General features: G+C 32.6%; 1 protein-coding gene and 1 long non-coding RNA gene across 3 annotated transcripts in view; one reads left to right on the top strand and one right to left on the bottom strand.

Moving 5' to 3' along the window:
- The window catches only part of LOC136832395 (uncharacterized), a 30,346-nt gene extending 25,277 nt beyond the window's left edge, over positions 1 to 5,069 (top strand). Inside the window, exons 4-6 of one of the 2 annotated variants that reach the window (XR_010851171.1) lie at positions 1,267 to 1,414; positions 2,217 to 2,265; positions 4,640 to 5,069. This is a non-coding gene — a long non-coding RNA (uncharacterized lncRNA). Of the gene's footprint in view, positions 1 to 1,266; positions 1,415 to 2,216; positions 2,363 to 4,639 lie in introns of those variants that run through there. The other variant, XR_010851170.1, reaches the window with a different exon arrangement.
- On the bottom strand, positions 4,400 to 11,160 carry LOC136832394 (uncharacterized). Its single transcript, XM_067093304.1, has 5 exons — positions 10,758 to 11,160; positions 9,530 to 9,639; positions 8,372 to 8,446; positions 7,253 to 7,475; positions 4,400 to 4,807 (listed from the first exon to the last, which is right to left on the bottom strand). The coding sequence occupies exons 2-5, from the start codon at positions 9,635 to 9,637 to the stop codon at positions 4,764 to 4,766; spliced, it is 450 nt and encodes a 149-aa protein (XP_066949405.1). The 5' UTR covers positions 9,638 to 9,639; positions 10,758 to 11,160; the 3' UTR covers positions 4,400 to 4,763.
- Positions 11,161 to 14,172: the final 3,012 nt, after the last annotated feature.

Raw genomic sequence — 14,172 nt, 5'->3', positions numbered from 1 at the left:
TATATTTAAATCAGTTACATTAAAATTTTACTCAAATTATTAATATTTAAACGTTTTAAGCTTAACTTTAAATTATTGGCATTAAATTGTTCTAAAGTTAATTATTTATTTAATTTTAAGTTTAACTTTATATTACTTACATTAAAATTATTTATGTTTTTAAGTTCATGTTTAACTTTAAATTATTTACATTAAAATTATCTTTTTATTTAATCTTAATCTTAACTTCAAATTATTTGCATTAAAATATTCTAAAATTAATTTTTTATTTAATTTCAATCTTAACTTTAAATTATTGACATTAATTTGTTCATAATTATTTTCTTATTTATTTTCGAACTTAACTTTCAGTTATTGACATTAATTTGTTCAATAATAATTTTTTTTTAATTTATTTATTTAATTTCAAGTTTAACTTGATATTATTGACGTTAAATTGAACTAAAGTTATTTATTTCCTTTATTTCAAGCTTAACTTCAAATTCTTTACATTAAATTATTCTAAAATTATTTCTTCAGTTTCAAGCTTTACTTTAAATTATTCACGTTAAATTATTCTCAAATTTTTTTTTTTCATTTCAAGTTTAACTTTAAATTGTTTACAATGAAATTGTCTTAAGTTATTTATTTCCTCAATTCCAAGCTTAAGTAACTTGAAATTATTAATTACATTAGAGATATATTTCTATTGTCATTTGAGAGATAATCTAAAAACAATTACTTCAGAAATTAGAAAGAATTGCTTAGGAATAATTACTTCATAAAATGCAAATAATTGCTTGGAAATAATTACTTGATAAATAAGAAATAATTACTTAGAAATAATTGCTTCATAAATTATAAATAATTACTTAGAAATAATTACTTCATAAATAAAAAATAATCACGTAGAAATAATCACTCCATAAGTTATGAATATCCACTAGAAATAATTACTTCATAAGTTATTAATAACTACTATAAATAATTATTTCATAAATTTGAAATAATCATCTATAAATCACTTCAAGAATTAAAAATAATCACTTAGAAATAATTACTACTTGTATTAAAAATAATTACATAGAAACAATTATATCATAAATTACGTCACAAGAAATCACCAAATATTATAATAATAACATTAATACACAAATCGTGTCATATTTCCGCAAATCTTTCTCCGCAAATTTTTCTCCGCAAATTTTTTCAGCAAATTTTTTCAGCGAATTTTTTTCAGCAAATTTTTTCCCGCAAATATTTTTTCCGCAATTTTTTTTTTCACAGTACAAAACCCACTATGTGACAGATCACGTCCGCGTTCCGCATTACGTGACGGAAACGAAGAAAGTTCCCGTCCATGTGACAGAAACAGTCGCACATTACGTCGTCAAAACTGTTCCGCAGAAACACTACGTTTCAGTGGAGAGGAAATGTAAGTCTCTCGTTCATTGGTTTGTCTTTTGATATTATTATTATTATTATTATTATTATTATTATTATTATTATTATTATTATTATTATTATTATTATTATGTGAGTGTCTCAAACAATGGTTTTCTTTTGTTATTATTATTATTATTATTATTATTATTATTATTATTATTATTATTATTATTGTGTGTCAAATATTAGTTTTCCGTTCGATATTTTGAATTATTATTATTATTATTATTATTATTATTATTATTATTATTATTATTATTATTATTATTATTATCTGAAGATATACCCCTAATCATATGAAAAAGATATTATTATTATTATTATTATTATTATTATTATTATTATTATTATTATTATTATTATTATTATTATTCTTAAGGAAACTTATGGAACAAGCCCACAAAAGGGACCACTGACTTGAAATTCGAGCTTCCTAAGAATATTATGGTGTTGATTTGAAAGAAGCAACAGAAGATAACAGGAAATAAAAAAAAGAAGAAGAGATCAGTCATTAGGAAAGTAAAAGTAAATGATCAAAATAATAAATGAATAGATAAAAACGTAGATAAATTAACAAAATACAAGGAGAATTGCATTTTCACTTGAACTTTTGAAGTTCTAATTCCACAACATCCTCAGTAGGGAGACTGTTTGAGCTGAAATCATTGGAGTTGTGTTTTTATCGAGATGTTTATCAAACATTGCAATGAAATTTTTATTAAAATAATTAGAATAGTTGAAAATAATCATTCAATTATGGATTAAAATATTTAATTTTTCTTGTTCCACAGGTAACAGAAGAAGACTTCCCAGTTTTTTCTAAAGATTCGAAGAGAAAAGGTGAATTTGGTACATCTTAGTAACGTCAAGGCTATTATAAGGATTATAAATTGTCATTCAAAATCATTTATGCACACACACACACGCACACGCACACACACACACACACACACACACACACACATATATATATATATATATATATATATATATATATATATATATATATATATATATATATATATATATATATATATATATATATATATGTATGTATATATATATATATATATATATATATATATATATATATATATGTATATATATATATATATACAAATGTATATCTAAAACTTTGTGACCGTGTATCTTATCAAGACAAAAACAAGAAATAAAGCTTTCTATCATTTCTATTTTGAAATAACCTATACATAAATGAGTCATATAAGGTCCCAAAATTATTATACATTTTCTTAATATAAAGAAATTGTGTTGTATGCGAGATTTAAGTTCTAATAAATAAATAGTCATGTCTGAGATTATTGTACAATTAACCACTTTTGAATTCTGATGAAGATCATATCAATTTGAACCAAAGGGGAAGGCTTTGTAGTTCCCAGAAAAGGGGGGAGAGAGAGAGAGAGAGAGAGAGAGAGAGAGAGAGAGAGAGAATGTAAGAGGTTGTGAATTATAACTATAACTCGCAAAATATTAAAAACAAAACGCTGAGTAACGTAATAACCTTGTCATATTACAAGCAAACTTTAAAAGTGCTTAGAGGCAACCTAGGAAATTAGTTGTAATTAAACTATAACATTACTTACACGTAAATTGTAAAATTATTTACATGTAAACTGTAAAATTCCTTATGAGTAAATTTTAAAATTACTTATACAGCAATCACCATCCTTCCCACCCTTACCACAGTAATATTCCTAACAACTTCCAGAAAGTGTGCTACAGACTGATGGGAAATTCTACTAGTTAGGAAAAATTCCCCTTTCTGGGGAAAAAAAGATCAAACTTAACTCATTAGGGAAGCATTTGCATAAACAAAGTCTTTAATAGGATGTTGAACGCCTAGGTGCCTTCCTTAATGAAAACGGGAGGTTTTTTAGAAAAAGAAAAAGGTTCCTTAGACTTGGTGGGGGTATATGCTCTCTCTCTCTCTCTCTCTCTCTCTAACAGCAGGTACCTCCCAAGGTGTCGTCTCTCTCTCTCTCTCTCTCTCTCTCTCTCTCTCGAGCAGCAGCAGCAGCAACAGGTACCTCCCAAGGTGTCGTCTCTCTCTCTCGTCTCTCTCTCTCTCTCTCTCTCTCTCTCTCTCTCTCAGGCAGGTACTCCCAAGATGTCCTCTCTCTCTCTATATCTCTCTCTCGGGCAGGTACTTCCCAAGATGTCTCTCTCTCTCTCTCTCTCTCTCTCTCTCTCTCTCTCTCTCTCTACATTGTCAAAAAAAAAAAAAAACGAAGACATCATAAAGGGAAAAATAATAAATTAGAAGACAGTAAATGTTGAAGTTAGAAATATGATACCTTACCGTTTTCTTGCCCAGGCCCGAAGAAAACGAGAAGGTTTCACAGGTTTGAATAAAAGAATAAAAAGCCAATTCAGTTTTTTATTGAAAATATAAATGACCAAAAAGATTACAAATAATGATAATTGGATTTTTTATCATTTTTCCACACACGTTTGATTTGCATTTGTTAATAATTACTGAAGTGGAAAATGTTACTCTCAGTTTCTACATAATTTGTATTTTTTTTTTTAAGTACATGAATAAAAATAAAAAAACGGTTAGCAATAAGAGAATTGTGACACTGTAAAATGATTGTGAATGGTGAATTTCTCAGTAGAATAATAATTTTTAATGATGAAAAGATTTTTTAAAATTCTGGCTGAATAAAACTAGATACTTTTTTCGGAAATGCAAGAAAGCAAAATTCGTATACATAATTCAAAACCCTACAAGACGGCAACACGTGCCATTATCCTTAGTAATCATTTGGAAATATGAATTTAAAAAGAGAGGCTTAATACAAATGAAAGTTACCAATCCCAAATCAAGAGAGATGTTTATATATACATACATATACATACATACATATATATATATATATATATATATATATATATATATATATATATATATATATATATATATGTATGTATGTATATATATTCAGATGAAATTTCAATCCAATCATAAGATGACTTAATCAGTATCTGAGAACCCCCCGATAAAGAAATACCTAAACCTTTATCTAAAAAATAAAACATTAATCAAACCCACACCATTGAAAATAATGAAAAGAACACCCTTTCGAAAAATATTACATTAGAAATTAGTATCCAGAATTAATATTCTAAATGAATGATAGGAGATATATGTAAAATTGTAACATGCCCTAATCAAGATTCCCTCACATTTCAGAACGAAAGCAGACTAAAATTTCTCCAACATTTTGGGGAAGAATTCTGTCGAGGTGAAAGCTCGCTTTCTTCTGGCCCACCATCACTTTCCTTCACTTTCTTCACTAGTGAAGGCACTTCTGCAGTTACCACGATCCGTAGGAGAACTTGATTGGCTTGGTGGCTTTAACTGGTAGGTGAGAGTAGAGGGGAAAGATTTAGATACTGTCACTGATACAAGTGGACAGGACGAGAGGTACAGATGTGGCCCAATCTACAATTTAAAGAACAGGTGAGTACCAGAAGTATTTTTACCAGTGATTTCATTAATTAAGGTTTATTTCTCTCATAAGTGTAAAGAACAGATGAGTACCAGCAAGGAATTTTACCCGTGATTTCATAAATTAAGTGTATCAGATATTTATATTAATTGAAAAATTATTGTGCCCGGTGACACCAAATTTTCTAACCCCTCTCGTGATGATTCTTATGTTTTTCTTCTGCAATTGGTCTATGAGGTACTCATTATTAATGAAATAATTAACTATCTTTGCTTGTAATTTCATGAATTCTCTCTCTCGTAAGTGAATCAAATATGCTAATGGAAGAAATCATTTAGCCTAAAGACAAACTTTCTGACCTATCTCGTGGACGAAGGTTATGTTTTCTTTCTACATTGGTCTGTGAGACATTGATAAATGAGACAATCAACTTTATCCAGCGATATTTACATACTTTTTGTGGTTCCTGATGCTGTATCCTTCATTTCTTTGAAGGAATACCAACAGTTTTTTGCACTCCTAAAGGACATCCCTGCCCAGCTGGCAAATATTTACATCACACATTAAACCTTCAACCACATGATTTTCCTTGAAGCCAAAATATCTTCGGTTATTTATGCCGTTATCTGTGCTGCACAGACTTAAGTCCTACCTAAACTGTAAGTGAGGCTTTTTCTTTGAATCTTCGATCATTTAACTTATCAGATTACCCTTTTTCCTTGCTGATTGCCTTGCTTAAACGATAAGTGAGGCATCTTCTCTGAATCTTTTGCCTTATATCTTATCAGATTACCATTTTCCCTGCTACTTCCCTCAAGGAGGACCTTATATCTTATATCTTATGCCTTATGTCTTATATCTCCTTTATACTTTATTTGCTTTCCTTAAGCTTATACAAACTATAAGTGAGTCGTCTTCTTCTCTGAATCTTTTGCCTTATATCTTATCAGAATACCCTTTTCCTCGCTACTTACCTCGACAAGGACCTTATATCTTATATCTTATATATTATATCTTATATCTGCCTTATTTTTTATTCGATTTCCTTAAGCTTATACGTCTTATACCAACTTTTTCTTAAGTGACGTCGACCATATGGAATGCGTGCCCTACCTCGTCCCATTTTCTATATCACCTATCTGCATTTGTGCTCTCTTCTTTTTAATGTTGCTTCCCATGTTACTCCCTATGGTTTGATCACTTCCCACGTCGTTTCTTTGCGTATTTTTCTCTCTGTCCTTTCTCTTGGCATTGATTCTTTCTCCGAAGTTCTCATTGAGCTTAACTTTCGCTTATTCAAATCACGTCTTCGTTGTCTGAATGCACAAGTAAAGATCTCCCATTTAACCCGATGTTTTTTCCTATAGCTAAAATGAAAGGTCGCCTTTACTGGCTTTCTAATCTTCTTTCTCCTGCTTCCCCTTCTGCCTTGAAAGCTTCGTCCGTTCTCCCGATGTTTGCTAACCCTTCTTATGGTCACTGCTTTCTCTTGATAGTCTTGTATTTTTTATATTATGTTTTATTTCCCTAAAATCTTTTTTCTTTTCCTCATCTCTCTGAGTTTCGTTTAGTATTCACTTTTTTCTTATTTCCTCATTCGTTTTTCTACCTTTCCCCTTCTTCATCTATCCTTCAAATTTATCTAGGGAGATAGGGCTCAAAATTAATTCAAGAGTAAAAGCAGTTATTTCAAAAGAAATATGTAAAGTTGCACAGATTTTGTGGAGGGTAGTTTACCTAGGCCTATAGTAAAGGTGGGATTTCTCATATTCTCTAAGGTGGTTTACCTAGGCCTACAGTACAGGTTTTACTTTACATGTTCCCTAAGATAGTTTACCTAGGCCTATAGTACACGTGTGACTTCTCCTGTCCTCAAAGATAGTTTACCTAGGCCTATAGTACAGGTGTGACTTCTCCTGTCCTCTAAGATAGTTTACCTAGGCCTATAGTACAGGTGTGACTTCCCCTGTCCTCTAAGATAGTTTAACTAGGTCTAAAAGCTTATATCCTCTAGATTCTTTTCGCGTCCAGTATCTCCTGGTCCTATATTAAAGATAAACTCCTCCCTCTTTCAGAACTACGCCTGTCTTAGGTCGCACTCGACCCACGAAAAAACTTTATCAAGTGTCGCTTCTAAACTCAAGTTCCTCCTTTTCGTACAAAAATGACTAAAAATCCCTTATTTCACAATATCCTTTATTGCTATCTATGAAGTATTTCCTTTGTCTATTGTAATCCCTGCCTTACTAATTATCTCCTCAATGTCACACATGCACACCCACACACACACACACACACACACACCCACACCCACACACGCACACACACACACGCACACACACACACACACTCACCTGCTCCATATCCGACAGTGGGGTACCCGTGACTTCCTTGTACCACAGTGACCATGTGCTTCTCAATGACTGTGGTTGTGACTGTATTGACCACTGTCTCTGTAACCGGTTTTGGGGTGACAGTCTGAGTAGTTGTTGCTGTCGAAGTCACTGTTGATGGTGCTGCTGTTTTGGTCACTGTTTCAGTTGCCGTTTTGGTGACTGTAGTGCTCAGAGTTTCGGTCTGTGAATGGTAAAGTTGTATTAATATGCTTATCAAGGCTATGGTTACCTCTAAGAATATTCTATTGCTGTTTCATGTTTTCTTACTTTTACTGAGTTGGAACCCAACCCTTCTCTCTGCCTTTTCCATTTGCTTGCTTTCTTCTAGCCTGGGCTAGATAGAGGCATATGGATGACAGTAATATTGGCCTGTTTCACTTGCAAAAATGATAAGAAAGAGGATTAAATTAGCTCTTGATACCCAAGTATTACTGGGAGTTTATTACTGTTACCAATTACCCAACCTTTGATCTCTTGTTTGTTTGTCTCAACATTTGACAGTTTGTTAGAAGGATTTTACACCAAAAAGCTGTATTTGGAAATTTACAGAAGTTTTACCAATAGTGGCCCCTCATGATATACATAAGTGACAAAATTTTGGGAAAAGTAGGATTATAATTTTTCATACATCCCCTCTCGTGACATGCATAGGTGACAAGATTTTTGGGAAAAGTAGGAATACAAAGTTTCATAGGCCCCCCCCGCCTAGTGATATGCACAAGTAACTAGATTTTGGGAAAAGTAGGAAAATAGATTTCCATATGTCCCAAGATTAAGAAAACCGAGAATACATGTTGCCTTTCCATACATTTTAGCGGCAAAATTCAATCATTATTCTTGCACAGAAAGTCTTATTAGACATTATGTCTATGAACTATAATATTTAATTGAAATCTCGACAAATAACGTTTCTGGTCAATAAAAATATGACCTCTCAGGTGTTTGAACACTAGCAGAGATATGCACTCTCTTTGTACTTATGAAATATCTGTATTCAGCTCGTAATTTTTGTTAACTTAACCGTGACGCCCCTAACATAGCGATGCAAAATCAGATAATTATTTTTCTTTACTTTACCTTGGTCACCGTTTGGACGAGCGTAATGGTAGAATGGACGTATTTCACGCCTCCATTGCACCCATGGCCTCCTCCCTGGAAGCATTCAAGTTTTCTTAGGGCAAGGAAATTTGGGATAAAAATTCATTGAATAATAAGACTAAGACGTTGGACGAACAGTCGCATAAATCCTAAGGGTGCATCCACACTGCAATGAAACATGTCGTAAACATACACAAGCATGTTGGATACAAATCAATCACATGTTGAATACTAGTCATTGACATGTTGAATACAAGTCAATGACATGTTGGCTACAAGTCAATGATTTGTTAAATACAAGTCAATGACATGTTGAATACTAGCCAATGACATGTTGAATACAAGTCAATGACATGTTGAGTACTAGTCAAAAACTTCTTGAATACAAGTCAATGACATGTTGAATACAAGAAATTACATGAGCCTGAAAGAGTTAGAAAAAAAATATTTGTTTAATGTTAAAAGAAATCTCATGACAGTCACGTTTATTTATATATATATATATATATATATATATATATATATATATATATATATATATATATATATATATATATATATATATATTCAAGCCTGAAAGTTATACTCCAAAAAAAATATTTATTTTAATGAGGAATTTTAGTTGATTAAAAAGAGACCAGCGACGGACGAGGAATCATACAGTGACGCACTACCGAAATCGGCCACAAGAGAGTGCGTCGTTAGTGCGTCACTGTAGTCCTGATTCCTCGTCCGTCGCTATGATCCCACGGGACGGTGGACTTATTATCAACTAAAATTCCCTTCGGTATATATGAAAATATATTATTTCCGAGGTAGAGTGAATTGATATTAAAGGACGTTTGTAGCTTTCTGATTGTATATGAATCACGGTGATGTGATAAATAGTCATATATATATATATATATATATATATATATATATATATATATATATATATATATATGTATGTATATATATATATATATATATATATATATATATATATATCACTATAGCCTAGATAAATATACAAAATGACAAATAGCTTATCCATTTGCATCATCAAGACTTTGCAGCTGATAAAAGTAAGAGTACTTAGCGGTACCTCAACGATGAGGAAGAAAAACTATGAGCTTAATTAAGAATTTTACATACGTAATCATAGCCACTTTCTTGACCTGACGAGTAGTAGGGCGTGACGCCACGTAGCTGTAGGGCGATCAATAAAGCTGCCGTAATGAAAGTTACTGAGAAGGACTTCATCCCTGGAGGAAGATTGGAAAAATAATTAATTATCTTTTCAGAAAGTTTTGTAATGGTGACTGTGTAACATTCCAATCCACAGATTATATTTACTTAAAATTCCTTATATTAAATCTTCAGTTGAAAACCCTTATGGACAGAGTCAACAGACTTATATAAACCCAAGAGGTCTCCAAAGGGAAATCAGCCTGAGAGAGAGAGAGAGAGAGAGAGAGAGAGAGAGAGAGAGAGAGAGAGAGAGAGAGAGAGAGAGAGAGAGAGAAGTTAAAGGAAAAGGTGATAAATAAACAGACGAGGTAATTGAAAACAAAACCGATACGCCTGAAATTCAGGAGACTTCAGCAGCAGCAGAGAGCAGGAATGAATTTGTTCCTCGCTTAAACTTTTTGAGGTCAGAAGATTCCACAGTTGCACTAGGGACACTAATCCACATTCTAGTTGTAGCCAAAATCGAACTCCTAGGAAATTTAACAGTGTTAAACCTTATACTAGAAAACTCCATCTATATTAGGCAAACTAACCTACACTCTAGATGTAGCCAAAATCAAACTCCTAGGAAACTGAGTAGTATCAAACCTAGTACTAGAAAATTCCACAACTGCACTAGGTAAACTATTACATATTTTTGTTGTAGCCAAAATAAAACTTAGAAATGAGTAGCATGAAACCTGATACCAGAAAACTCCACATCTATATTAGGCAAACTATTCCACATTTCAGTTGTAGTTTAAAGAAAACTAGAAAGCTAAGTATTATCAACCTGATACTAGAAAACTCGGCAACTGCACTAGACAAGCTATTTCACATTCTAGTTGTAGCCAAAATAAAGCTCTTAGCAAACTGAGTAGTATCAAACCTGATTCTAGAAAACTCCACAACAGCACTAGGCAAACTATTACATATTTTAGTTGTAGCCAAAGTAAAACTCCTAGCAAACTGATAGCATTAAACCTGATACTAGAAAACTCCACAGCTATATTAGGTAAACTATTCCACATTTCAGTTGTAGCCAAAATAAAACTCCTGGCAAATTTAACATTGTTGAACCTGACCCTAGAAAATGAAAGCTGGGTCAGAACATAAAGGAGGAGAATGTTAGAACATTTTGGAACACATTTACCTGATCTGTTCTTGTCGAGAAGCCTACGATAGTTGAAGGTGTGTGGGTTCTTGTTGGTAGACGCACCTAGACTGTCACTCTCCCTTGGGATCACGTAGTTTTATACTCAAGTAGGGATCAACAGATTCTTCGAATCTTAATCCAAGTGGAAATGAAAACTGATCACCGAAAAAAAGATCACAAGATCACGCATCGATTATTTTATTCCTCTCTCTCTCTCTCTCTCTCTCTCTCTCTCTCTCTCTCTCTCTCTCTCTCTCTCTCTCTAGATTATACTTTTTTAAATGGGTTATTTATTATTTGGTTTTTCACTCCTGATAATAGATTGAACTGTGTAAGCTTGACTCTTCTTAAATTGCTTGTCCCGATAGTGCAAATTTTTACGAGAATTTCGGGTGATGGTTGCTGACTGTAAATAAAAAAAAAAAAAAAAATTTAAATAAAACTTTTTCAAAAACGCAACACTGGAGCGTAAATCCCTTTAGAAATCCCCAGAAATCCGGATGAATCTACCTTTGAAAAAGAAGCTGTTTTGCCACTAAAAAATTAATTATATATATATATATATATATATATATATATATATATATATATATATATATATATATATATATATACCAACAGGCTTACAGGAACTAATTATACCTATGCCTAAATATCATTTAAACACAGTGAAGCTTATAGCTTTTGAACTGAGCGAAATTTAAGGATGTAACATGTTGTCTCCAAGATTATAACTATTTTACCTATTGTATAAGGGACCAAACTCTCACATTTCAGTTTGCCAAAGAAAAAAAAGTATATTCTTGTTCTTGAGAATTGTAGTGGGAATCCAAAAGTAAAAACAAGCTGATCTTACAATAATTTAAATTTTGTGGGCTAGTTCAAATTTCTTGTCGTAAGTCAGAAAAGCAGGAAGTTCTTCATAGAAAGGCATTAAATGATTTTGTTGTATTTTTACGAAGTAAAGAGGGGAAGGTTATTGAACAAGTCATTATAAAAAAGGAAATTATCAGACTAAGAAGATAGCATAGTCAGTCTTTTGAAAATGGTTATGATTTGCTAACAAAAATTCATGAAAGATATAAACGATGCCAGTACTTGATATATACTTGTATCTACTGATCATAACAATACATTATGAAAAGCAATTACATTACGCATTCTAAATTAAAGAAATTCAGATCCAAACCACTGCTTGAAATCTGCAATAGCCATCACGTCTGGTTTGGAGAAATCCCACCAGCTATCTCAAAAACGAGAGGAATTCAGAACACAATTGGGTGAAAATACCATCTAAAACAGACCAAGTGTCAGTGGCAGCCTCTACCACTAGAGATTTCAAAAGTATTCGTTCAAAGTCGCTCTCTCCAAGCAAAGAGCGTAGGAATTAAACGGTGCTGTCCGAAAGGTGTTAAAAACAGTTCAATTCCCCAGAGAGGACATTATTGGTACAACATGCGTCTAGATCGAAGTTGACCTTGCACTGAAAATGTAATTCTGTGTGCTATTTACGTTCTTGCTTTGCTGCTTTGGTAATGAAGATTTGGAGATACTTCGCATGCGTGAACTCCCTTTATTAATGGAAAAATAAACTGTTTAATACCTCCTCTGATTTTGGGCGACGTTATGTTATTGGAACATAACATGCGTCTAGCCTGAAGTTGACTTGGCACTGGGAATGTAATTCGGTTTGCTATGGACGCTTTTATTTTTGCTGCTTTGGTAAAGGAGAGGATTTCGAGATACCACGCATGCGTGAACTTCCTTTATTAATAGAAAAATAAACTTTATAGACAAACAGTCTATCACCAACATCAGATTTCGGATAAATGTGAAAAGGCAAACCATTTGCCGAGTAGACCTATATCGCAGCTTGTATAGTCTCTAGACCTCAGGCTAAGAGGAACCAAGATCTTGAGCTTAGGCCCGTCTTGTCATTCCAATGACTTATAAAGCTGGTTTGGTTATCTACAAGTAAAGTTACTGGCCTGTACCTGACCGATTTCCATTTTCTAATTAAATAACATTAATTTTCTTATCTGAAAGTCATATTTCTGTTGTCCTCACCACTCTTGAAGAACTGTGCATTAACACGGCGTTTGAGGTAACGATAGTGATAATAGTGAGTGCATTAAAACGGTGACAACTGAAGCAGATTACAAAACTGGAAAAAATTTACATTTATAGAGATTATTTCAGTTTTGAAGTTGGAAAGCCCCATGAACAATAGCAGGAAGCGGAGACGAGTGGAAACTGCGAGTAATGCTTCCGTTTGAATTCTTAGCACCTGAATCTGTCTCCCGCCATTGGCACGTATTTGTTTCATTATATCAGAGAAAACTCATTCAGTACTCTAATTATTTAGGGGAATATTATATCCATAGTAAGTAGCAGGGAGAAGGGGAAACTACACAGAGGACGTATTTATGTAATTTGTATCAGAGAAATCTCGTTCAGTTTTTTATTAGTTTTCTGTACAAGAAACTATTGTGCCGGCTTTGTCTGTCCGTCTGCACTTTGTTCTGTCCGCACTTTTTCTGTCCGCCCTCAGAGCTTAAAAACTATTGAGGCCAGAGGGCTGCAAATTGTTATGTTGATCATCCCCCCTCCAATCATGAAACATACCAAATTGCAGCCCTCTAGCCTCAGTAGTTTTTATTTTATTTAAGGTTAAAGTTAGCCATAATCGTGCTTCTGGCAACGACATACAGTAGGATAGGCCACCACCGGGCCGTGGTTAAAGTTTCATGGGCCGCGGCTTGTACAGTATTATACCGAGACCACCGAGAGATAGACCTATTTTCGCTGGCCTTGATTATACGCTGTAGCGGCTGCACAGAAAACTCGATTGCTCCGAAGGAGCTTCGGCACATTTTTTACTTATTATTAATGGGAAAATATTATGCACATAGTATTAGCAGGAAGGAGGGGGAATTTCATAGAAGAATTATTGGAACATGGCCTTTAGTAACTGGAGAACAGCACTTATTATTATTATTATTATTATTATTATTATTATTATTATTATTATTATTATTATTATTATTATTATTATTATTATTATTATTATTATTATTATTATTATTATTATTATTATTATTATTCAGAGGGGCAGTAGAATAACTGAAGTGGATTATTATTGTGAGGGCAAGCTTATTTTTTACACAATGCAGATAAGACCACAATAATACAACAATATCAAGGCATTTTTCTATCAAAGCATACTATACCATTATTATTATCATTTTAAATGCTAACGCTATTTCAATTGCTGGAAATTATCATTTATACTTGCTGGTAGAAAAAATCAACAATATCAAGGCTTTTTCTTTATCAAAGGATACTATAAAATTGTCATTATTATTTAGAGTGTTAATGCTGTTTTAATTGCTGGAAATTATCACTTATGCTA

Source organism: Macrobrachium rosenbergii, chromosome 49 (genome assembly GCF_040412425.1).
Source record: "Macrobrachium rosenbergii isolate ZJJX-2024 chromosome 49, ASM4041242v1, whole genome shotgun sequence".
NCBI lineage: Eukaryota > Metazoa > Arthropoda > Malacostraca > Decapoda > Palaemonidae > Macrobrachium > Macrobrachium rosenbergii.
Note: the sequence above shows the minus strand (reverse complement) of the source record. Positions and strands in the feature narration are given on the sequence as shown.